This window comes from Daphnia pulex, chromosome 5, assembly GCF_021134715.1.
Source record: "Daphnia pulex isolate KAP4 chromosome 5, ASM2113471v1".
NCBI classification, from domain to species: domain Eukaryota; kingdom Metazoa; phylum Arthropoda; class Branchiopoda; order Diplostraca; family Daphniidae; genus Daphnia; species Daphnia pulex.
The window spans coordinates 9,067,158-9,090,147 of record NC_060021.1 but is presented as its reverse complement, the minus strand read 5'-3'; the positions used below and the strand labels follow the sequence as shown (position 1 = coordinate 9,090,147).

General features: G+C 44.8%; 2 protein-coding genes across 8 annotated transcripts; one reads left to right on the top strand and one right to left on the bottom strand.

Moving 5' to 3' along the window:
• Nucleotides 1-415: 415 nt before the first annotated feature.
• On the bottom strand, nt 416-22,361 carry LOC124194312. Of its 7 annotated transcripts, none has more exons than XM_046588442.1 (13): nt 22,199-22,361; nt 21,978-22,139; nt 10,497-10,818; nt 9,489-9,553; nt 8,964-9,194; nt 8,833-8,863; nt 8,538-8,744; nt 3,531-3,653; nt 3,188-3,322; nt 2,839-2,917; nt 2,591-2,672; nt 671-933; nt 416-567 (listed from the first exon to the last, which is right to left on the bottom strand). In XM_046588442.1, the coding sequence occupies exons 3-12, from the start codon at nt 10,671-10,673 to the stop codon at nt 870-872; spliced, it is 1,194 nt and encodes a 397-aa protein (XP_046444398.1). In that variant the 5' UTR covers nt 10,674-10,818; nt 21,978-22,139; nt 22,199-22,361; the 3' UTR covers nt 416-567; nt 671-869. The 7 variants fall into 7 exon arrangements, with proteins under 7 accessions (XP_046444398.1, XP_046444400.1, XP_046444403.1 ...); XM_046588444.1 differs by having other exon boundaries at nt 22,204-22,361; XM_046588447.1 differs by lacking the exon at nt 2,591-2,672 and having other exon boundaries at nt 22,204-22,353.
• Nucleotides 20,627-21,972, top strand: LOC124194315 (serine/threonine-protein kinase/endoribonuclease IRE1-like). Its single transcript, XM_046588453.1, has 2 exons — nt 20,627-20,931; nt 21,017-21,972. The coding sequence occupies exons 1-2, from the start codon at nt 20,693-20,695 to the stop codon at nt 21,690-21,692; spliced, it is 915 nt and encodes a 304-aa protein (XP_046444409.1). The 5' UTR covers nt 20,627-20,692; the 3' UTR covers nt 21,693-21,972.
• Nucleotides 22,362-22,990: the final 629 nt, after the last annotated feature.

Sequence of the window (22,990 nt, the reverse complement as noted above, 5' to 3'; positions counted from 1 at the left end):
GAACTAGACAAACCTAAAACTTTCTTTGTGGCAATTATAATTTTATAAATTATTTACAATTTTTTCCAGCAACAGAAAATCGGATTTTCTCACTTAACAGAAAACAGCTATTGAGCCAGATTGAGCAATATAATAGAAATTTTCCTTTAAAGGTGGATATTTGCACAAGAAATCCTTGAACCGAAATCAGTGGAGAATGAACGAAAAAATGAAGTATCAAGATCCCGGTTCTCAGTCACTGAACACGCGGTCTGTTCTCCCGAATGCCCGAATGCCCGAGACTTGGAACTATTATCGAAAGAATTTCGTCTGCTCTGCGGGGCAGATTTTTCAGGGAATGTTGCAATGCCGTAAAGTCATTTGATTTTGGCAAAAAATCGAACTGCTGAATTGATTTCTAGGAGTGACTATCGTCTAAAAAGTCAAACAAATCGTTTATTTCAATAAGAAACAAATCTTTAAGGATAACCAGCACCCATATTGAGTAACATGGTTTTAAAAGGCAGAATGAGATAAAGTAGTAACATGTTCAATTTTCTTCAAGCGAGGATTCGGTTTCAAAAGCACCTGAATAAGAGAAACGACAAGATGAATTCCATAAAAATTTTAATCGAACGCGAAAGGTTCAGTGGAACAAAAGAAATAGCAATAATAATAAAACTAATCCTACTTGTGATTTTTCTAATGGGTTGTAAAACATGGCGCCGATACGAATTGGCAGGCGGACTTCTTACATCGCTGTTGGACCGAGTCGAATAGTGAGAGACAGGGAGAGAAAGAGAGCAAAAGGTTCCGAGTTTCATCATCAATTCTCCGGTTGATAGTTGGCATTGGGACGGAAAGTGCTGGGACTCATCAGCAGTTTCAACTCAGGTACACTCCGGTCGGCGTAAGAATTGGCGATGATGCGGGCCGCTTCCTCGTGAGTCAATCCTTGTTTGAAAGAAAAAAGAAAAGAAAATTGCAATGAGTTGCAAGTGTTGGGGCAATAAGCAAGCACAAGTGCAAAGCCAAAACGTCATTTAGCCGTTGTTGGCAATGTGAAGAAAAAAGAGAACCAGTTTGTCATGTTTTTGTGGGGCATGTGGCCTCATTAGCAGTTTCTTTATATTCCCATCTCCGATTATGGTTGTTGGCCTGCCCATCAACCGTCGAGGATTCTAAAGAAAAAGAAGAAAATACGGTACCTTCCCGTCTAGAAAGTCAGGGCCCGCCAGCGTCGAGTTTCACGCATTATGAATATTTATGTGCACTGCAACAAATGGCACGCACTGTGCTGTGTATAGTACACGTACTGTATCCCCAAAAAAAACATTACATTCTCATTTCATTGAACGGTGTAGTACCTACAGCCTTTTCTACAGTTGAATCTAACGGACTTTCCAGCGTGTGAGAGAGAAAGAAAAGATTTTGTGTGTGTTAAATAGGAAGAAAAAGGACAGGCGGCCGAGTGTCCGATTCATCTCTGGTACGGTGCTCTTACGGGATGTCAAGCTGTTCTTTTTTTCCGTTTTTTTTTGTGTTTTTCCTCGGCGGGCATGAGAGGTAAGACACGCGAAAGAGATTGGAAAGTTGCTGATGAAGCGGAAGAAAGTCAACACAATCTACATTCCTATAACGAGAAATAACCATGTGGGTGGAAAAGGGAGGAATGAGAAATAAAACGAGGCCCGGCCATTATTATATACATAGTCGAATCGCGGAAAGAGTCAGGCAGCAGCGGAAGAATGGAAAAATAATCACACACAAGTGGTCAAAGTCGAGATTCAAACGACTATATAATGAGCTAACAACAGGGGGGCCTTCACCTATCCGCGCAGTATTTGATAAAGAGGATTTTTTTTTTTTTCTTCTTCTTCTTTGTTCCAGGCTGTGGCCTCCGGTGAGGCTGGCAGATCGCTACACAGCTCCGCTCACCTGACGTGTGAGTCTATCCAGCGAGTAGAATAGACCATCCATCCCGGATGAGGCCATCGCATTCACGTCTATACCATTAACGAGTTCCCGAAAAAGAAAAAAAAAAGAAGAAGAAGAAGAAGAAGAAGAGAGAAAAAATGGAGGCTATTGACCTGCTTACATTCAGCGGCTTGATACGTCGCATACATCAAAATGGTAAACTGCTTGTTTCTATCCCTTCCCGGTTATTTCTACCTGTTTTTTTTTCTGACTAATTTCTGGAACTTTTGGCGGGCACACACCGAGTGAGTGTGCAGGTGTTGGGCATCTTTTGTTTCAAGTGTTGGGCTGACGTCATGCGGAGGCCCACGCGCGCTAATTTCGTTAGCCTCGTTTCCAGCGTGAATTCACGAACCGAAAAGACCAAAAAATAAAATAAAACTGAAACAAAAGAAACTCGCAAACATTTCTGGTGGGGGGCTACACCTGTGGCAACGCACATCTAATGTTACCATTAGCCGAGAACTACTACTACTACGTCGAATGACTAATTCCAGTTGGGATATGTCGGGAGAGCGTACGGAGCGTAAACCAACTGACTGCAACCCGCGGAACAGATTCTCTCGCCCCTATGGCTCGGGTCCGCTCATTATTTCCGTCTCGCCAGCTCACACGAATTGGGTCTCTTACTTACAATACACAGCCATAGCCAAATATAGAATCGGCGGTTTCTGTGTCACGGGAGGACGCAGCGGGCGATAGACTATTGTGCAAAACTGGATGGCGAGGAAAGGAATAGTAGAGACGGGCGATATACGATCCGTCGATGCATAGAAGAAGGAACGAATGAAAAAAAAGGGGGAGGAATAAGAATTGAATATGATGGGCTGTTGCAACACAAAAGAGACAAATCGGTGGCCGTTTTCTGCCGTAAATCCTCACCTTGCATCGGCCTTCCGTCCACCGAGATGATGGTCTGCCCTATGCGCAGTCCCGCAGCTTCGAACGCCGTTCCTTTGCCCTACAGTCCGTCGGCAAACGGACAAAAGGAGAAAAAGAAAAATAAATAAAAAAAAAAGAGAAATCAGTTGCTTTATTATGAAAACACCGTGCGTAACACTTTTTCCTTCTCTCTCATATTGTCCAGGCTGGCATTCGAACGGCACCCGAAGAAACACGTTTTTATTTGATTTCATTTTATTTTAAGGGTCGGATTAAATGTCCATAACCGTTTTCCACGAATAATAAAAAGAAAACAAAATTCTGTTATTCCGTTATGTAAAAAACTTACGTCGATGGTGATGATGCGAGGCAGTGGATGTCGGGTATTGATTCCTCCTTCAATCGCCACGCCCAAAATTTTCTTTGATTTTCGAATGACGACCTCCGTGGGTTCGTCGTCCGAAACGGGCAACCGGCACCCGGTCTATATGCAAATACACGAACGACCGAAAAATTTAAAAACAAAACTACAAAACAAAAACGAGATGAAGAAAGAAAAAGCAAATGTTTAAAACATATCGCCTTTTTTTTCTTGAGAACATCATCCATATTAAACATGTTCCCCGATGCTACATAATCCTTCCATTTTGTTGTTTCATTCAAAATGCAGAAAAAACAAAAAAGAAATTTACACGCCGGCCCGCTGCTGGTGCTGGTGCTGGTGGTGCTTCTGCTGTCGTCGTTTTATTCGTCGGCCATTGTTTCGGCACGGTGGTAGTGGGAGCTGCAACATTTTTCTGGCCACCAAACGATTCCTGAAAGATAAGAGCAGAAGAAAGAGTTAAAAAAAAAAGAATGAAAATGCAAATGGACGGGCAACGGGCTAACGTTACACCGAGGCGGGCAGACACGCTCACGGTTGTCCCGTTATGTAAATGATGCGTGGGGACGGCAGTGCCAGCAGCCGTGATGCTGCCGGCCCGCGTCTCGGATGGAACTACAACTAAACTCTTGCGTACGTGTGTGATGCGGATGATACGGTTTTTCTCGTGCGGTGGCAGAAAAGGAAAGAAAAGATGCACTTCTTATTTTATCCCGACCGTCAAGGATCAATAAACTCTCCGCTTATGAACGGTATGTAGCCTATACAGATATATCTAAGCGCATTAAAAGCAATAAACATATAACAAAAATAATAAAAATAATAATAATAAAAAAAAAACCGCTGCTCACACACACTCACTGGCCGGTGGCCATCTGTTGTCGCTTACATTTGATTTTGTTTTTCTTTCTTTTTGAAAGCATCAACTGTGACCGCCCAATTCGCCCATGTAATCACCCGAGATTTAGCAGCCAAGGCAGACGATGCTGGGAGCCAAACATTGTGCCGTTACTTATCTCAATCGAAAAAATAAAAATAAAAAAACGGACACCTTCATCATCAAGATGCGGGAGCACGCGCGCACCACGCAAATGTTCAAACTCTCGTCGTCGTCGTCGTCTTAATTTCGTCTGATTTTCTTGATTGCTAATTCCGCACCAAGGACATTTTCCCTCTGTCTCTCCCTCTTTCTCATTTTCTCTTTTACACGTAATTATAGTGTGAGAGATATACGACGTGATCGGATTGCATTAGATAGTATAAAATAAATTTAAACAAAAAACCTTTTTACTCGCTAATGCGTGGCGGACAAGGTTCCGCGGTCGCCCGATTTTTGTGTGTGTGTGCTGTGCTGTGCGCCCACTATCTCTCTCTCTCTCCCAATTGTTAAGATGACGATACGATGTTTATTAGCGCAACATGTCAGCCGCCGTCGAGTCGTGTGGTGGTGGCTGACGTCTGGCAAAGGCCCGGCGGCGACCGACCGGAGTTTTCGTGAGTGGAATGGCCGTGGGGGGTGGTTCATGTTCCGATCGAGCAGGTTATGCACAGCAGAGCCCAGCAGCCAAGCGAGTGGTGTGCAAGTACGGCGATGTAGTACGATCACGTGACTCGGGTTGCCCAACCGCGAATCATCGCTCGGCGGAAACGGGCCAGCAAGCTCCAGCAGCAGCAACCAACAACAACAACAACAGTCGGACAAAAGTAGCAGCAGCGACACGAATTGAAAGGGGGGTAAGGAGAGAGGGGAGTTTCCCAAAAAAAGAAGAGCCGAAAAAGTCGTTCGCCGTGTTAAGTTGGACCATTGGTGCTCTGACGCTCGTCCCGAACAGACGTTTTTTTTTCTTCTTCTTTTGCCCAGTTCATCGCTGCTGCTATCCCCCACCAAACCCACTTCGTTCATTTGGACAGCCGTTGGGATTGAGAGAGTGAACCGGAACACGTGCGACATTCAACTGCAGCTGTTTGAAACAAACTTTTTTTTTTCCAGCCCCCAAAACCCAACAGTGTCGTCATGGCAACCACAGCAGAGGTATCGTCAAAATTTTCACATTATTTCATTTTTGAGTGTAAGGCATTTTTAAGTGCTGAAGAAATCGGCGGCATTTTCAAATAATGAAGCGACAAAAATGTCAAGTACAAAAAGGTGATGACTCGTTGGCCGGCCTTGAAAAGGGATTTTCAAGAAAAGCCGCGATTACGTGGAGACTGGAGAGTCACGGTGCACTTTGGTCATCCGTGAATAATTCTCTCGATGACAATACATTCCACAGTGAGCCAACGTCAACGGACGATACACACGCTCACGCCGGGCGTTTATTTTCGAGGGCAAACGATTCGGGTGGGATTGACATAAGCGAGACCATTTTCACTGGCTCACTTGCTCAATTTCGACATCATCGGCAGCGGTGCGGTCGCAAGAGAGTCACAAGAGAATCACACGTTTCAATTTGGCGGCCACCAGCAAATCCAAATAAACTAAAAAGCCCGGCAGACTCGTTTCTTTTTGATTTCCACGATTGAATAGGCCGCCGTTGGCTTCTCTTTGCCACTTCCGACCGGATATACCTTTCCGCCAAAACTCTAAATTTCCGGTATCCACAATACCAGTTGGTATATCCATTAATCTATCCCAAGGTGATGTATCCCAACCTCATTACGTCGGCTGGAGAGCTACAGAGAGGATGACGAAAGACGGACCAGGTGTTGTTCTCGACTGTCACCGGGGGGAAATGAGCCGAAAGGAAATAGGAAGCAAGGCCTTCGAATGGGGTCACCTCTTTCATTGCCAAAAAGAGTTGGGTTCTGCCAGCCCGCAAAAGGATTCCCTTGGCAGTTTGATTTCTCAATCGTGGCGGAAAAAAAAAGAAAATAAAAAAGGCGAGAGGCTCTAGCTGCCTATTGTTTGTATACCTGGCCGGGTGTGACGTCATGTGACACACACACACACGACATCAGACAATAAAGCACCGGAGGAGGGGGTCCTCTTCTTCTCACGAGTCATCGTGATTTTCCTATTCTGTCAGGAAGCGCAAATTCAAAAAAATAAATTTAAAAAACGGACGGCCCAACCAAACTTGTACGCGGACACAATCGGTCGTTAAAAATAATAAAAAAAAAGGAGATTGGATTTTTACAAGATTTCTCTTTTTTTTCTTCTTATTCCCCAGTTGCGCTGCTGCATCGCGCCAAGTCGAATTGAATTTTCCGATTTGTTTTTATTATTCCTACATCAGGGCTGGGTATTTTTTGTTTTCTTTTTAAATAATCTCCTTTTGTTTCTAGCAGACACAAGGTGTCGGCTCGTTTCATTCAAACTCTTATATTTAAGGGGTGGCCCCCGTAACGAGTCTCCAACCGACTAGAAAGTGATATAGGCCGTTGCGAATCGATCCGGGCTGAATATTCCAAACAAGGACAACGACTTTTTTTCTTTTTTTTTCTTTCTTGAAAAAGATAATTTCCGATTTTTATTATTATTATTATTATTATCATTCCGACAATGTCGAAATGACTCGGTTGAAAGATTCGTATTATTAAAAAAAAAAGAAGGAAAAACCACTTTCACCACAAAAGTTAACCTCAAAACTTATTCGACTTTGATGTAAAGAATTTTCAATCAACGGCGGGAGAATCAAAAAGGAAATCGAATCCATTCAATGTTGTTGTTTGATATAGTTGGGCAACCATCGATGGAATGAAAATGAATCGGCGACGAAATGAATTTCACCTTTTGAGGCCGTGATCCGATTTCACCTTCACGTCTAACCAAGAGGTCGCAGAGTATTTCATTTTTCAACTGTAGAAAAAGATGGAAAGAAAAAGAATCCTTGGAATGGGTTGCGTCACTAATTACAGTGCGGTTCCTAGTCACGATGAAGGAGGCGCATTTTTAAAAGTCGGGGGAGGGACGAAAGTCAACAACCCAGTTCAAGGACTTGAGAAACAACAACAAGAAGAAGAAGTCGAATCCGTGTACGTGTGTACGTGTTTCTCGATTCACAAGGAAGAGGAAAACAAAAATATATTAATAAAAAAGGAGGCACCGTGATCACATCGCCGTGATGGAAATAGAAACATCCCTCCCCAACACTTGAAAAATAGCGGACATCATTCCCGGAAGTAGGGCGCTAGAAATAACTAAATGTTGTGCGTCCATTTCTTTGCGATTTTCCTCGACACTAATTTGGCGAAACGTGGAAAAACAAGAAATGCCATTCGAGAGAGTCCGTGAACAATTTCTCACTCCTTCCTAGTTTCCTTCTCTTAATTCAATTGTTAAACAATCGAAAAACAAAATGATTTTTCACGTCTTTTTTTTTTCTTTTTAATTCGGGTCCGGTCCGTCTGGTAAAAACATAACAAACACGACCTTCCAACGGATGACTCAAGGTTAACACGTACATTCACGATGAGGAAAGAGGGGGAGGGGGAGGCAGCCTTCCTTTTGCAGCCAATTAGCAATAGTCGAGAGTAGAGACTAGCTCACGAAGCTATACATTCACGACCGGTCGTCGTGAAAATGACAAAAAAAAGAAAAAGAAAAACTTATTAGTACGCGTGAACGCGCGTGCAACGTTGCTCATTTTTTCCAACGACATTGAACTGGCCAGTTGTTAATCGCTCGACCAAAAATTCCTTCTCTGTTCAGTCCAGTTGAAGCGATATAAATTTGCTATTTTAACCAAATCTCCCGTAGACTGGTCTGAGCGACGCCGCCTATTGGCTCGGAGGCGACATGAAGCGATGGCGCATCCCGCGGCCGAAAATGACGACGACAAACAACAGCGTCCGCAACGGGCAGCAGCAGCAGCAGACAGAGCGCCGGCCGGCCGACCCACCGCGTGACTATCTCGTCAACGACTCGTCCGAACAGGAAACATCCGGCGGTCATTTGTCGGGCAACGAAGGATCACCCGGCTCCTCGTCTACCAACGCCGACGATTGAATTACAAATCTCATCATTCCTTTCATTTCTTTTCTACCCCCCTCGTCCCGTTTTATCTATATCCTCCCCGACGACCCCGTCCGACATTCTTTTGTTTTGGGTTTTGTTTTCTCCTAGAAAAATGTCGAGCACGCAAAAGGAGTAAAGAGAAAAAGAAAAAACAACTTTTCCTCCAGCGTGTTTATCTCCTACTGATTGGCTTTTCAAACATCCCCCCACCCTCTCCCGTCTGGCTTTTTTATATCGAATTATTATGGAACAATGTTGACTGTACATTAAAAATCAAAGATCTGTGTAAATGCCTTCCTGTTTTTCTTTGGACAGCTGGAAACAACTAAAAAAGGAAACAAGGGAGATGATGTGAATTACCTTCGTGACGTGATTGGAAGCGGCCGCCAGAGGTTTGAAGGCAGAAGAGGAAGAGGAGGTGGGGAAGGCTGTCTTCAGGTCGATTGTCATCATGGGGATGATGTTGGTCTCTTTCAGTCCTCCCCGGAAGGGTTGGGCGGAGGCCGCCAACGGCACGGGCTGGATCGTCGTGCCGATGACGTCGCAAGGCGAATCAAAGTCCATCGCCTGTTGAACGCACCCACAAACACAAAATTAAAAAATTCAGCCGGAATATCAGAGCCGGAAGTTTTATTTTTTTTTTAAATTATATTACCTGTAGCGACTTTGCCGCTCGAATGGATTCTCTGAGAAAATGCCGACAATGTTTTATTTAAAAAAAGAGAAATGAGGTGAATTCCCAAAAAGAGAAAAGAAGATTGGCCATAGTTTCTAAATATATATTACCTGATGTCGGGGGAGCAGTTTGGTGAATTGCCCTGCGAGAGTAGCTGGTAGTTGTGATAGAACGGATGATGATGATAGTGATGATCGCCCGTCGCTCCGTCGCCGGACAACAACGGGGCGACGGCTCCTCGCTCGACCTGCAAAAGACATTCGGTCGATTGCTCATAATCCAGGCTATTACCGCTCTGGAACTGGACGGAGCGGAAGGGCCGGTTCGGGACGGTAAAGACTCTTCATCATGCCACCAATCCATTCGCCATGCCCACATTTCAAGCAGCCAGTTTTCAATTCGGTTTTTCAAGAGAACAGACAAAAGAAATCCAAATCCATGTCAACATTTCAATACTTTTTCTTTTTCTTTTCGAAATAACCAAATAAAACAAAAACGGAAGGAAGGAATTCTCTACACAAGTGCGGCAATATACACGACAGGATCTAAGAGGTGGAAACAGACTGTCAAACAAATGAGACAAAACCAAGGCCCTTCCCCTGTATGCCCCAGCACGGAATGAATCATAGATATACCTGTAGTCGTACTCGTCGTGGTCTTCATCACGCACCAATTCACGCAACTCGACCAGAAAAGTGGCCTATATGTATACGATCAACGGAGAAATAAATTTCCCAAACAAAGATATAAAACAACCAACTCAAAAATAAAATGGGGGAGAAAACAACAAAGAAGATCAATCTCTTTTAAGACATTTGATTCGACTGGAGAAGAAAGAGAGAAAATGACCACCAACTGGGCGGTTTGTCGTTGTGTTTTTTTGTTTTGTTTCTCCCCCCAGACTTATACGGCCCTCGCCCGTCTAATGTTTCCAACATACTGTGTATAGATAAAAATAAAAAAAATAAAAATAAAAAAGGGCTGGCTATATAACGTCTGCTGGGCAATGAAACGAATCATATTTGTTTTTACCGCTGTACAAATATAAAATTATATAGGCGCAGCAACACTAAAAACAAGCTCAAACGATCACAGTAGTTACAACGGGGGAAGCAGGACGGATGGAAGGATGGATGGATGGATACAAGTTGGGGGAAGCACAAAAGCCATTGGCTTGCAAATAACCGAAAAACTACTTCAATATACCACGGGCGTATAGGATAGAAACTCTATACCATCACCAACAGCACCCCACTACACACACGACCACACTACTGAATGTTGGGGGATACTACTTGTTCTCTTATCCGGCCATTGTCTGACAAGTCACGACTGTGTTTTCTTTGTTTGCTGGTTCCCACTGCCGATGGAAACGATCGGATTCGGGCGATAGGTCGGAACAGCGCCGATGCCGTCAAAAGAAAACGCACTCAACTATCATCGGTCGGCTCTTCTTCTTACAAAATCAAATCAAATGTTGAGATGCGGGAGGACACGACTGCGCCTGATTGGCTCTTTTCTTTCGTATAACATCTGATTCCATTTTGGACGTCAATTTCAATTTGAAGACAATAAAAGTACGACGACGGTCAAACGATTTGGTATTATAGATAATATCTAAAAAAGGAGAGCAGGTTTATTACCTTGTCGGGAGTGGGTAGGAGGCGGAGTAGTGCGTCGACAAAGTGGTGGACTCCCATCCGGCCGGACAGGTACGAATGGCAGCAGTGGCTCAGCACTTGGCGTTCGTTGCGGTTGAGCAGCGAACGGGCCTTTTCGGCAATCATCACCAGCTCTTGCGATTCTTCTTCGTCCGACATGGTCGTCGTCCGGGGGACGTCGTCTCCGCTGCCAATCCTGTACAAAACGACTCGCACGACTCCCGGGGCCTGAGTGTGGGCAGCCGGCCGCTCGCTAGAGGGCCCCCTTTCTCCCGCAATCCGCCCGCCGTGTAACAGATGTTTCCTGCGTGCCAGCGCAAAGAGAGAAAAGTTGTTGATACACTCTCACATCGGGCACATGGGCATTACAAAATTCAAAAAGGAAAAAGAAAAAACGGGCAAACAGTGCAAGGCGCATGTCGAATTTCGGGTAGCGGGGCGACATCCAAGTGAAAACCCGCCCATCGCTGCTGCTCCTTGGCAAGAGAAAATAATCAATTTCCCAAGGAGGCCCCGGCATCCAAGTTTACCAACTCGGAGCACGTTGGCGTTGATGTTTGACCAGGTCGCCCATGGCAACGTCGACAGTCGTCGGGATGAAATTTTCATTCAGCCACAATCGCATCAAATTTGTAAACAAACACGGGACCCATCAACTGCCGACGTCGACGTTTTCAACAACCACAAAAAATAAAAAAAAAACTTTCCGGCAATCGAAAGATGATCAAGGCAATCGCTGCCGTCGTGTCCAATCCCAGTGCAGGATGAAAAGATGGTTTGACTCTTTTCAGTCAAGTTCCAATGAAAGATACATGACTGATTAAAGTCTAATAAAAGATGAGAGACTTGACCTTCTTCTCTCTTTTTTGTTTTTATTTTTTTCAGTGGGACGGGGGTTGGTCTGACAAGTTAAGACAAAAGGAACGGCAATTATCCGGCAAGCGGATCTCTCTTTTTCTTCCTTTTTCATTTTCCCCAGTTCATTTTGGCTGCTGTTTGGTGAATGAAAAAAACGGGGCGAATATAAAAGGAGAGCGCCGCTCGGATGATGGATGGTGGGGCATCCCAGTGGGTATCCATATAGAGGAGCCAGAAAGCTGACAAGCCTCCAGCGTCATCATCATCATCATCTTATATCATTTTTTTTTTCTTTCTCCTTCATCATCTCCCGTTTGTTGATCTGTCGGACGAGTAGAAAAGGGGATCCGATATCTTGATCCTCTTTTTTTGTTTTTTGTTTGTCTCATCCGCTGAAATGTTGCACACGTTCCGCTTCCCCTTTTCATTCCTGCCGGAGACCGAATCTCTTGATGAATGCGTCCATTAAACGCAGCAGCAGCAGCATATAGCGCCCACCCGACCACTTTTCTCTTCTTTTTTTTTTTAAATTCAAAGAGAGACAACTTTTTGTTTTATTTCCTTTAGTTTCTTCTGGATGTCGGACCTTGTTGCGTGCACTCTTCTTTGCTCACACGTGCCCAGTCGATTGAATTTCACCAAGTTAAAGCGACAAATAAAAACAAAACACAAAAACGATCTGGATGGGAAGGCGAAAAAAAGAATAAAGAAAAGAAAGAAAGAAAAGAAACGTCTAGGATTGCGGATCGTTCCATCCCAGTCGACTGTTTTTCTTGTCTCGGCGGCCCTCGAGGCCATGCATCAAGTCCGTAGTGTTCTATTCCAATAGTTTGGCCAGCATGATATGGACTAACTTTTTTCGGGGGAAGGAGTTGTTGTTTGTTGTTGTTGTCGGGATATGGCGGGAGTCGTCACGCAACAGCACGTAAAAGAGAATCTACTCCTTCTATTGGGTCGTATGGTCGCGACGGCCGTCAAAGTGCCATCGAATAAAAATAAAAAAGAAGAAGAAACTTTTTCTTTCTAGAAGAAGATCTCTAAAAGTCCATTCTGTTTGTGTCGCTTTAGCAACCCGATCCAGCTAAAGTGTACAGTATGTAGAAACGAAAGGCCATCCACTTGATTGTCCGGCCAATAAAGTCGGAAGAAAATATGGTGGATGGCAGGAAGAAGAAAGAAAAAAAGTGGACAACCCTGTCAAAAGCAGTTCGCCCAGATGTTTCTTGCCTTTTCATGTGAATTCCGCGAGCCTTGCGTGCGCGATGACAAGGGGAGAGTAAAAAGGATCGGCCGGGATCGTCCATCAAGACGTCACTGGCCGGCGGGGCTGGGCCGGATATCTCAAAGTTTATCCTTGAGCTATGGGCCAGCCAAACCCGCCCGCCTCTTCTCTATCTCTCCTGTCCCCTTTTCTCTCCCCCACCCCGTTGGTGTTGCACTTTTCATGTCATAACACAAAAACAAACAAAAAATAAAGTGATGGGAGCCCAGCAGAAATTGGGTCGACCGGCCATCGGACGGAGAAGAACAACAACAGCAACAACAACAAAAAGATGAAACTGGGACGATATAGCATATTTTATCGGAGAGTTGCAACCGTCCGGATCGCCGTTTTAATGGATCGCCTTCCTTTTCTTTTCCTTCTTCTTCTTTTTATTTCTCGTGCAAGAAGAAGAATGGGAGGCAACGCGTCACATAACTTCCGGCCAGCCCAGCCAGCCCGGCACACACAATATCAGAAAAAAGGGGAAAGAGGTGCAGTCCATACATTACATAGTCTCTAGTTCCCTATACTCCTGCGTGCGTTGGCCCCTTTGTCGATGGGATGGCACGGGGGGAGTAGGAGGAGGAGGATGGCTCTGCAAATGAACGACATTACGTAGATTGAATTGATGGGGGCCCATCCTCTAAATGGATGCGGGAGCGCGTGCGGGGACGAGTCCGACTCGCTATACGTATACGGCCTTAACCCAATATGTTGCCGGCGTAGAAAGAGCGTGAGCGCAATTGATAGTCGAGCGGGAAAGTCAAGTCAGAAAAAAAAAGAAAGAAAGATCCCCACCCACCCACTCCCGCATTCTCTATATAGGACTGACGTGACTGACGTAACGCACTGCTGAAGGAATTGGCGGGGGTTTTTGGTTTTTTCTTTTAAATTCGCGAGCATCCGACGGCGGGCAATTCAAAATTGACGACAAAATTGCACGACCCACCGCGGATGAGTGCGAGGAGGCGCCGGCCGGGATTGGGCCGTGTGCAACATAAGTTCCTGATAGTCAAAAGAGTGGCACCTGACCCCCACCACCCCCTCCCTACTTCCTCATCGATTACCAACAACTCTCTCAAGTCCGGCGGCCCATAAACGTCCATCCGATTGATGTGCCCTCGTGAAGAGAAGACGACTGCTGTGCGCCACTGTTGCCATATAATAGAGTCCCTTTTACATTCCGGATGTCGGCAGCTATTCCGACTTTATTCCTCCGCTAGAGAGGGAAGGGAAGGAGGGAAAGAAGGAAGAAAACAAAAAAGTTTTTTGGGCAACTACAATCCATCGGGCTCCTCCTTAAAAAAATCCTTGCGTCCCAACTTTCCCGCCGATTCATTATGAATATCCAAATTCTCGGAAAAAAATCTATTTTTCTTCCGCAAAATTGCGTCTGGCGTTGTGTAGTAGTACTAGTGCTGGAGAATCCTTTCAAAAAGCAATAAAATCAAAAGCGACTCTCTCTCTCTCTCTCTCTCTCCATTCGGGTCTAATCATTTCTTCTTTGCTCTTAAGCAAACAAGATGAACTTGTTTGTACATACATTTGACTTTGCTCCGCTGGTTTTTCCCATATACTAGACTTCCATCGTCACCACTTATAGATTTCCTTTCCCCGTTTTTCTTTTCTTTTTTTCTTTTTGATTCCGGCCGTTGCTTTTGTCGAGTCAAGTTGAGCAAAGTTTTGTCAACTTCTTTCCCTCATCTCTTTGTTGTCGCACGACGACAGTGGGCGTTTATTTATTCATTTCGGCTATTCTTTGGTGATTTTTTTTTGGGCCAAAAAGTTGAGACGTCGGCTGTTGCATGCGAAAAAAGCCCAGCACGACTGACGTGTCCAGCCGTCTTCAATCAGACGGCAAATTCTCCACATGGAGGAGGGCGCCCGTCTCGATGGTGAAACCATCCGTCCTCTAAAGATTTGCCAGTTGCCATGACATCCAATTATCGGCGCACACACAATCGGAGCAAAGGAAGACGCAAAAGGAGCAAATGTCAAAAAGGGGCTTCGCGAATCCCCAACAAACCCGACAACGTGACAATCAATACACAACTACAATACGTCAATCGAAAATGACGAGAGAAAAAGAAAAAAAAAAACTAAACAGCAAACAACGAGCGTCAAAACTAAAAAAACTAAAAAACAAAAAGTTGTTGCCCATACACACAGAGGACAAATAGAAGCAAGAAAAATGTTACAGATGCTTACAGACAGAGAGAGAGAGAGTGTGTGTGAAAAAGGTGTCGATCCGCCGTCGATCCTGATTTCGGTTCACCCCAAAAACCCCAAACCCAAAAGAGAGAGAGAGAAAAAACAAATCGAGCGAAATGTTGGATGGATTGGGTGGTGATGATGATGATAGCGGGAGCGAAGTTGGTTGGAGGTCAGAACGAGTCCGACTCCGGCTCACATGTGCCGGGACTCGAGTCGCTGCGGAGCAAAGGAACCCCCCGAAAAAGAGGGATCGGGAGGATGGAATAAGGAGCGTGCAAGGGAGGAGGAGGTGGTGGTTCGACAGACGCGCCCACGGAGGGAGAAACCAAAAAGAAAATGAAGAAGAAGTTGGCAAAAAAGAAACTCTGCGCAATCGCTCAAACGACGTCTACTACTTCGTGTCGCTCCTTCTTCTACTTTTTTTTCTTTTTACTACAATTCTTTTATTTCATTCCCGAGTTCATTCAAAAAAAAGAAAAAAAGAAAAAAACTTTTTATTTTTTTCATAGCGCATCTGGTCGCTTTCTCACCGACGCATCAAACCGCTCAGCAAATTCTTTGTGTCGTGTTGATACACATCCATAAATCTCTTTCACCATCTTCACCAAGAGAGAGAGGATCAAAACGCCCACCTTCCGGGCCTCACCAACACCGGCGGCTGCTGTCGCGTTGCAATAATAACCAAGTCGACAACATTCAACGTGACCCCATGCGCACAACAAAAAAAGGACGGGCTATTGTGCCGGCCACCTTATCACTTGCCGACCAATCAAATTGTTATCGTCATCCCTTTTTTTCCTCTTTCCTTCTCAGTGGTTGATATCGTTGCCATCTTTCATCTTCAAGACTCCCGACTCTTAATCTTCTTCTTCTCTCGTTCCTCCACATCCGGCGTCCATCGACTGCATCATCATAATCATAAAGAGCCTCAGTCAGGAGTCCCTTATATACATACACTCTGCTGTAATATAATATAAAAGACTACTCGGTTCTATTGGACTGTACAATGTCGGGAGAGGGGAGAGAGTATATACAGTAGCTCTATATCCTTTTCCCATAGGGATCAGACAACAAGACGGAAGCTGCTGGAAAAGCAAAACAAAAAAACAAAGCCAAAAAACAACCCAACTAAAAAAAAGAAGAAAAAAAAACGACCGGAACCGAATGGTCGACTCTATTGGCCAGCAACTACATCGGGTTCTTTCTTTCTTTCTTTTTTTTCGCGTGATGTTTATCGCTGAGAGAATTCAAGTCGTTGCCGATAAATCTCTCCATCCCCTGTCCCTCCCCAACCCCTTGTTGTAATTTCAAAAGTTCCCGTCGATTTGGTCGGCCGGAATCGACTCTCTCACGGTAGAGTCTAATGATTTAGTAGTTGAGAAGGGATATAGAATGACGTCACCGCGATCGTTTCATCATTATAGACTAGCAGTGATCGTTTGCCAGCTATAATGACGCAAGTTTGGCCCCCCCCCCCCATCTCTTTTAACCTCGTGCGGGAATAATCAAAACAAAAAAAGGAAAGAAAGAAATGGCTGCTGGGTGATGTTGGCAGTGTCTCGTTGCGCATTGGTTAACGATTGATGAGCCGATGACACACTTACACACAATCACCAAGCGAGATCTCATTTTCCGGATCAATTACACGGAAATATCGGCACGCCGGATAGATGGAGAGAGAGAGAGAGAGGAAAGAGAGAATAAAGGAGAATCGAGTGATAAGAGAAACCGGTTGATAAGGACATGGGGTGGTAAAAAAAAGGGCAGAGAAAGCGGTTCGATATATCAAATGCCGACCCATCAATTCGCAATTTTCAATATTCCGTCCTACAAAAGTGAAACAGATGCAGGAAGGGGAGAGAAAGAAAAGACACATCCATCACATCTTCCCGTTACATATGAGATAAATGGCTGGGAAAACTATGACAAACGCCCTTTTTTTTCGACAGTCGTCGTGATTTTTCCTCTCAAAAAGGAGAAAAAGTGGCGACGTATCGATCCGTGAAAAAAGCGCGGCCGTGAAGAAACTCTCCACCCCGTCCCTCTCTTTTCTTTTTTTTTTGCTATTTGGTGCCCAGTGTGGTGTAATAGCATCCGATACACAACTGTCCCCCGCCCATGTTTTTCAACTCTCTTTTCCTTTTTATTTGATTTTCTGTATACAAAAAGTGGCAGCAGTGGTGGTGACGGCGGTGACGGTGACGGATCGAATTCGTCCCGGACAACTTTTGGCTCGTTTCCGGACCAACTTTGCGGTGCAATGAGAAAGAGAGAGAAAAAAAAAGAAAAATGACAAACAAACATCTCGTCTAGACTCTATAAAACTTTCATTGAATGTTTTCGACGATTATACTATACTATACAGATGACGCAATGCCCAACCCAGGAGCAATATTGGCAGGATTCATCCGCCCATCTATCTTGTATTGCAATATCTTTCATCTTTTACTCCGCAATGTCCGGCATCCATCGCAACTACAAAAGGACCAAAAAAAAAAAACCTCCAGGGTGGACGAAGGCAATAGGATCTCATCCCGCCACAGAGTGGGAGGGGATTTTTTTCTTCCAAATCAAAATCCATTCAAATAGATTGTTTGCAATCCATTTGATCAAGGGTTTGAGTGTCATCTTTCTTTGATAAACAACAACTGCCACATCTTTTATTCTTTGGTCTTTTGTTTCTTTTTGTTTGTCACGAGGACACGCGATCCTCGGCAAGTTAATAACCCACGTCTGTTGCCATTCCATCTGGTATCCGCAATACAAGACTATCTAATATGATGCGAAATTCGATTCATCAGCCCAAAAAAGGACGAGAGTCACATGCCATGGCCGGGAGACACACACAGAATTGAATTATAATATCGGCGTCGCCATGGAGATGAAGATCCCACACAAAGAATGTTTGCAACGGGGGGGGGGGTGCATTGTCCAAGTCTGAGACGACGACATCACGAAAATAAAAAAAAAAAGGAAAAAAAAAAGGAACAAGAAAGAAAAAAAAAATCCCTTTCGGGCCGGAGAGGAGTGAATTGCCATGGATGGACCGGCTCTGGGCTGATGCCTAGTCATTTCTCATTGTCCTCCGTGTGTGTGTGTGTGTATTCCCGATTCCGCGTGATGTCGTCGTCCACGACCAAACGAGATCGATAGACACACTCTACTACTACTATATCCTTCGCTGTAGGCATCTCCTTATTACTTGACATTCTATCCTTCCCATTTTCTTCTTCTTCCATCTTAGATTTTTTCTTCTCTCTCGCCCATAGTCCGTTGCACACAGAGACATCAGCCGAGATTGACTCTGGCAACCGAAAGGCGTCTGTGTTTATCATAAAAAGACATCCGTCGCATATCCACCCCCCCCCCCCCCCATCCTACTCTTGTACACATCCCCCTCACGCATTCCATCGAACGACGACGAGGCTGATGACGACGACGGCGGCGACTAGGAGGGGCCGGGGGATTTTTCATCATTCTCTCTATTCAAATGAGCCTTTCTATATATTATATCCTCAATCCAATAACTTTGGGATTCAATGCGAAATCCAAGATTTTTCTGCTTTCCTCATTTTTCTTGTCGCCGAAAAAATTGGGCCGAAAAAAGAAACGAGAAAATGTTTGCGCCACACCCGCCGTCGCCTCACATGTGCCATTTTGATCTGTAATCCTTTATAGCTTATACGAGACCCTCCTCCAGGTCCTGGACGACTCTTGTGTTATATATCTGCCAGGGGCAGACACGGGCTGGATGAGACGATGACGGAGAAAGAAAGAAGAAGAAGAGAATCAAGTTTCCGCCTTATTCCGCCCCCACCACTAACCAAAGAAAATAATGATCTGCGCTACTGGTACAACTGGCCGAGTGGCACAATCATTTGCCACCGAGACCCAAAGGATTTCGTGTCATCCGATAATGACCAGGGCCAAAGGAGGGCACACAAGAATCCGCAGTATTAATCCCAACTACCAGATCGGTTTAAACCCCCCTCAAAAAAAAAGAAAAAATTCGGGTGTAAAAGGCCAGTGACATTGGGCGACTCTAAAAATGCAAGAGGCGGACGGAAGAGGAGACGGTTGAGTCGCAGCCAACAAAAAACAAGAAACATCGGCGGAACTGCACAAGGGGAATCGAGAAGAGGAGGCGTCACTAAACTCTAATGCCACCAGCCGACTGCCTTTTCTTCTTTTCTTCTTTTTTTATATTTGGTGGCTCTATGGAGAAGTCTATAGAGTAGCTGACCAAGTATAATAGGCTAGTCCTTCTACTACAACTGGCAGGATCGATATGAAAGGGAGGCGGGGGGGACTAAAAGTAAGAGGAGCGGGACACGCTTGTTTAACCAACGCAAACATCAATGAGGAACACAATACACACGGGCTGACGCCATGGCTGGCCCTGGCCAAATGACACGAAAGCGAAAAAGAAAAAAGAAAAAAAGAAGACATAACCTACGACTAGATGGCCTTATTACACGCGCGTTCAACCCTTTTTTGTTGTGTTTTCTCCTTTATCTGCCAGCCAGCCAACGCAAGGCCGTCGCCCGGTTTCTCCTTACCAACAATAATACAATTAATCCGACAACAAACAAGGCGAAACACGGGCAAACATACATCGGGCCCTGCACGATAGTCGTCGCCGTCGTCGTTTCGAACGGTTAAATAAATAAATAAAAAAGGACCGACAAACATGGACTACTACTCCACACCAGTCTCGAGGGGGTAGACGACACCCAGCTTTTTTTTTTTTTTAGATTTTTCCATTTTCTCGCGGTCTCGCTCTCCTGCGTACCTCACCAGTTCCACTCTCTCTAACTCTCTTCCGACAAGAAATAAACACTTCCGCACACTCGACTAACCGGCGACTCGACTGGCTGTGACCACCAGTGAAAAATGGCCTAATCGCTGCGTTTTTCTACTCCATCGGCCATCAATTCCGATGAATTATAGTCCGAAAATTCCCCCGAAATAAAAAATAAAAAGATTGAGAAAAATCATTGTGTGATAGATGGAAATTTTCTACGCCGTCAACCATCACGGGTTTTTGGCTCGTCGACATGTGCAACCCCCGCAGCTTTCGAGTTGGTATAGCTCTCCCTTTTGTGACTTGATTTGTTCCTTTCTATTTTAGAAAAAAAAAGAGCACGGCACACAGGATGCAGCCCGGCACCGTCCATCATCCGGAAAGCCTATAAAAACCCCTGCCGACTTGAACTGGTAACATTTATTTACGAAATATCGTCCATGAAAGCAGCGAGGGAAGACTGTGGAAAAGTGCTATCGATTTTGCTCCTGTGTTAAAGAATAGGGGGGCCGGCTGGCTGCCGGCTCAAATTCCATGTAGTGTTCCATTTATTGGCTTGATGCGATCAAAAAAGGAAAAAACAAAAAACAAAAAGTTGTCGAGTCCAAAAACGAAACCCTAGAAAAGGAAAAAAATGGAAATAAAAAAACCTTGGCCCGGCTCAGATTGTCGGCCATTGGGTTTCCCGCCCAGGACAGCCGAGTGGCCATGTCCGCTGCGTCTTAACGGGGGCCGCCTACTTTATTGGGAGCTCCACCTAATAACCGACTGGGCCACCCGGTATAGCAACGGACAAGTCAAATAAGCAAGTCGGGGTGGGCGACAGAGAGAGAATAGAAAAGAGAGAGAGATATGTCATCATCACATTGTCGACGAGTTCCTTATCGTTAAGTCCGGTCTTTGGTCGGACGTTATAACATTTTATCTGTGGGCGCCAGATAAGATATCGAGCGCCAAAGGATAGACCAACGGGGGGAAAAGAAAAGGCAATCAATCGTGTCCAGTCACACCTTTGAGGCTGCCTTGCACCAGGTTGGTATGGCCGTCAGAGTGGGCGACATCCAGTTCGATCGACGTCACATGATTGGATGGGGACCGAGCGGAACAGTCGTCCTACGCGGAAGTTTCAAAGGCGGACAACAACCGGTGGCCGTCAAACGCTTCATCACCAAGCAGCTCAGATGGAACGCCAACGAATTCCAATTGTATCGCAACGAGCATCACGCCAACATCCTGCGGATCCACCACTTGGAATGCGACCACCTTTCCGGCTTCACGTAAAAACCAAAACAACTTTCTTGTCCACCTTTCGCCCACTTCTATCCACACACTTTTTGTATCTGATAAATTTTCGCTTTGCAGTTACTTTGCGCTTGAGTTGGGCACGTGCAACTTGGCCAGCTACCTCGCTGGCAAGTACAGAGGGCCGCCCCTGTCGGCTCACACTATCCTACTGCAAATTTCGCAAGGATTACAACATTTGCATTCGCTGGGCGTGATCCACCGTGGACTGAAGCCCAACAACGTCCTCATTTGTACCGAGACCCAGACAAATCCGCAGTCGGGGAAGGAAGTTCAAATCAAACTGTCCGATTTCGGTGTCATGGCCGGCAGCTCGTCGGGTGACAGCTGGCCTTGCAGTGATAGAGACAGCGTCGAGGGATGGTTGGCACCGGAGCAGATCAAGACGCTGGGGCTGTCGACGAGAACTGTCACGACGATGGCGGAGGCAGGATCGGGCCCATTGCAGCGACAAAAGTCCGGTGCCCAGCTCCAGTTATTGACGCCAGCCGTCGACGTTTTTGCGCTGGGCTGCCTCTTTTTCTGCGTTTTGACCAGCGGCCAGCACCCGTTCGGATCGCCGTCCTACTTCCGGGAACAGAGAGCTTTGGCAGGCCAATACGAGTTGGCACCCCTCAGCCTCCAGCTGCCTCCGGCCGCAATACTGATCGAGAGAATGATCCAGCGAGATCCCGACTACAGGCCCACAATCGACAACGTTTTAGCACAATCCAATTTTTGGTCGCTCGACATTTGACAAACTGTCAACACAATCAACTAAAAGGGCCAATAAAGACTCCCCAACCACACGCCCTCGTACAACAACGCCCATTTGATCTTTTTTCTTTTTTCATTTTCAAGAGAACAACAACTCAAAAAAGTTTAAGTGTGTGTGTGTGTGTGTGTGTGTTTTGGGATCGGTGTTATTCTAATCCATTAGTTCCATATGACTTGGAACGTTCCAATTACCCCACATTGGTCCTATATCACTCCAACCAAATGTTGCACCACGAAAGAGAAATAAACAATGGACACAACTTACTTGTTTCTGTTGCAGACATCCAAGTCGAGTAGCTGGATATGAAAGAAAAAACGTCGAGTGGAAACGGAAGTGGTTCAGCGCCAATCTCACTCAGCCAACAGCCAAAAAACCACGTGGTTGAAAGAACTTCTTCGCCAGTTCTTCAGCTTATATGCTAATAACCTGAAAGACGAGTCAGAGTAAACACGAGGGCACACGAGATTTGTTAACAGAGTAAATACATCACTTGAGTGCTTTTAATTTGTTACTGGCTCCGAGCAAGAGAAAGTTTACTATGCCAACACACCACACGCTCCGAGTTTTTGGCGAAATAATACAAAAGTTTTTGGCTTCTGCTAGGACTTTGCTTTCACTCAAGTGCCAATATTTCCTCTGGGAACTCTGGCGGCCATGAAACTAACTTTTCATTTATCTTTTTCGTGCTCAGACTTCGAGAAGAAAGAAACTTACGAGCCACTAGTTTTTTTTTTATTGAAGAAACTTGTTCTATTTGTAATAAATTAATTTACATGTATCATGTGGTATACGCCACCAATGGAATTCATCAGAAATCATGTAATGCGAATTAGTTCTTAAGGGAGTAAATTCGTAAAAGGGAGATTTTTACGGGAATAATTCAACGAGGAATATTTCAACGAGAATAATTTTGAACAATCGGTTAAAAAATGCAACAAGTATTATTCACGACTTCACTATTTCGTACTTAAGTATTTACTGCCTTTTATCACAATATGATATTGAAAAGTAAAATGCATAGTGTCATAGCTAAATTTTTAATTTTACAATATTTTATTTACTTAATTAAAATAAAATACGAAGATAAACATTTGCATACGTGTGATCATAACCACCACTGCAAACAGTAGCGGCACCTAGTACTAGTACATCAAAGCAGAAACAAAATGTCGTTAAACAACGTGAAAACAAAATCAAAAACCAAACGTGAATAGACGATTGTATTTTATTTAACGCTTTGATAAAGACTTGAAACCAATGGCAATATTTACGGAAAT

Bases quoted from the DNA above. Each gene is read 5' to 3' on its own strand.
- LOC124194312 (XM_046588442.1), bottom strand. From the start codon at position 10,673: ATGTCGGACGAAGAAGAATCGCAAGAGCTGGTGATGATTGCCGAAAAG. The intron at 8,864-8,963 runs GTAATATATATT...GCATTTTCTCAG, and splicing joins AACTGCTCCCCCGACATCAG to AGAATCCATTCGAGCGGCAA. The intron at 2,918-3,187 runs GTAAGTTTTTTA...GACGGACTGTAG, and splicing joins CTCGCATCATCACCATCGAC to GGCAAAGGAACGGCGTTCGA.
- LOC124194315 (XM_046588453.1), top strand. From the start codon at position 20,693: ATGGCCGTCAGAGTGGGCGACATCCAGTTCGATCGACGTCACATGATT. The intron at 20,932-21,016 runs GTAAAAACCAAA...TTCGCTTTGCAG, and splicing joins GACCACCTTTCCGGCTTCAC to TTACTTTGCGCTTGAGTTGG.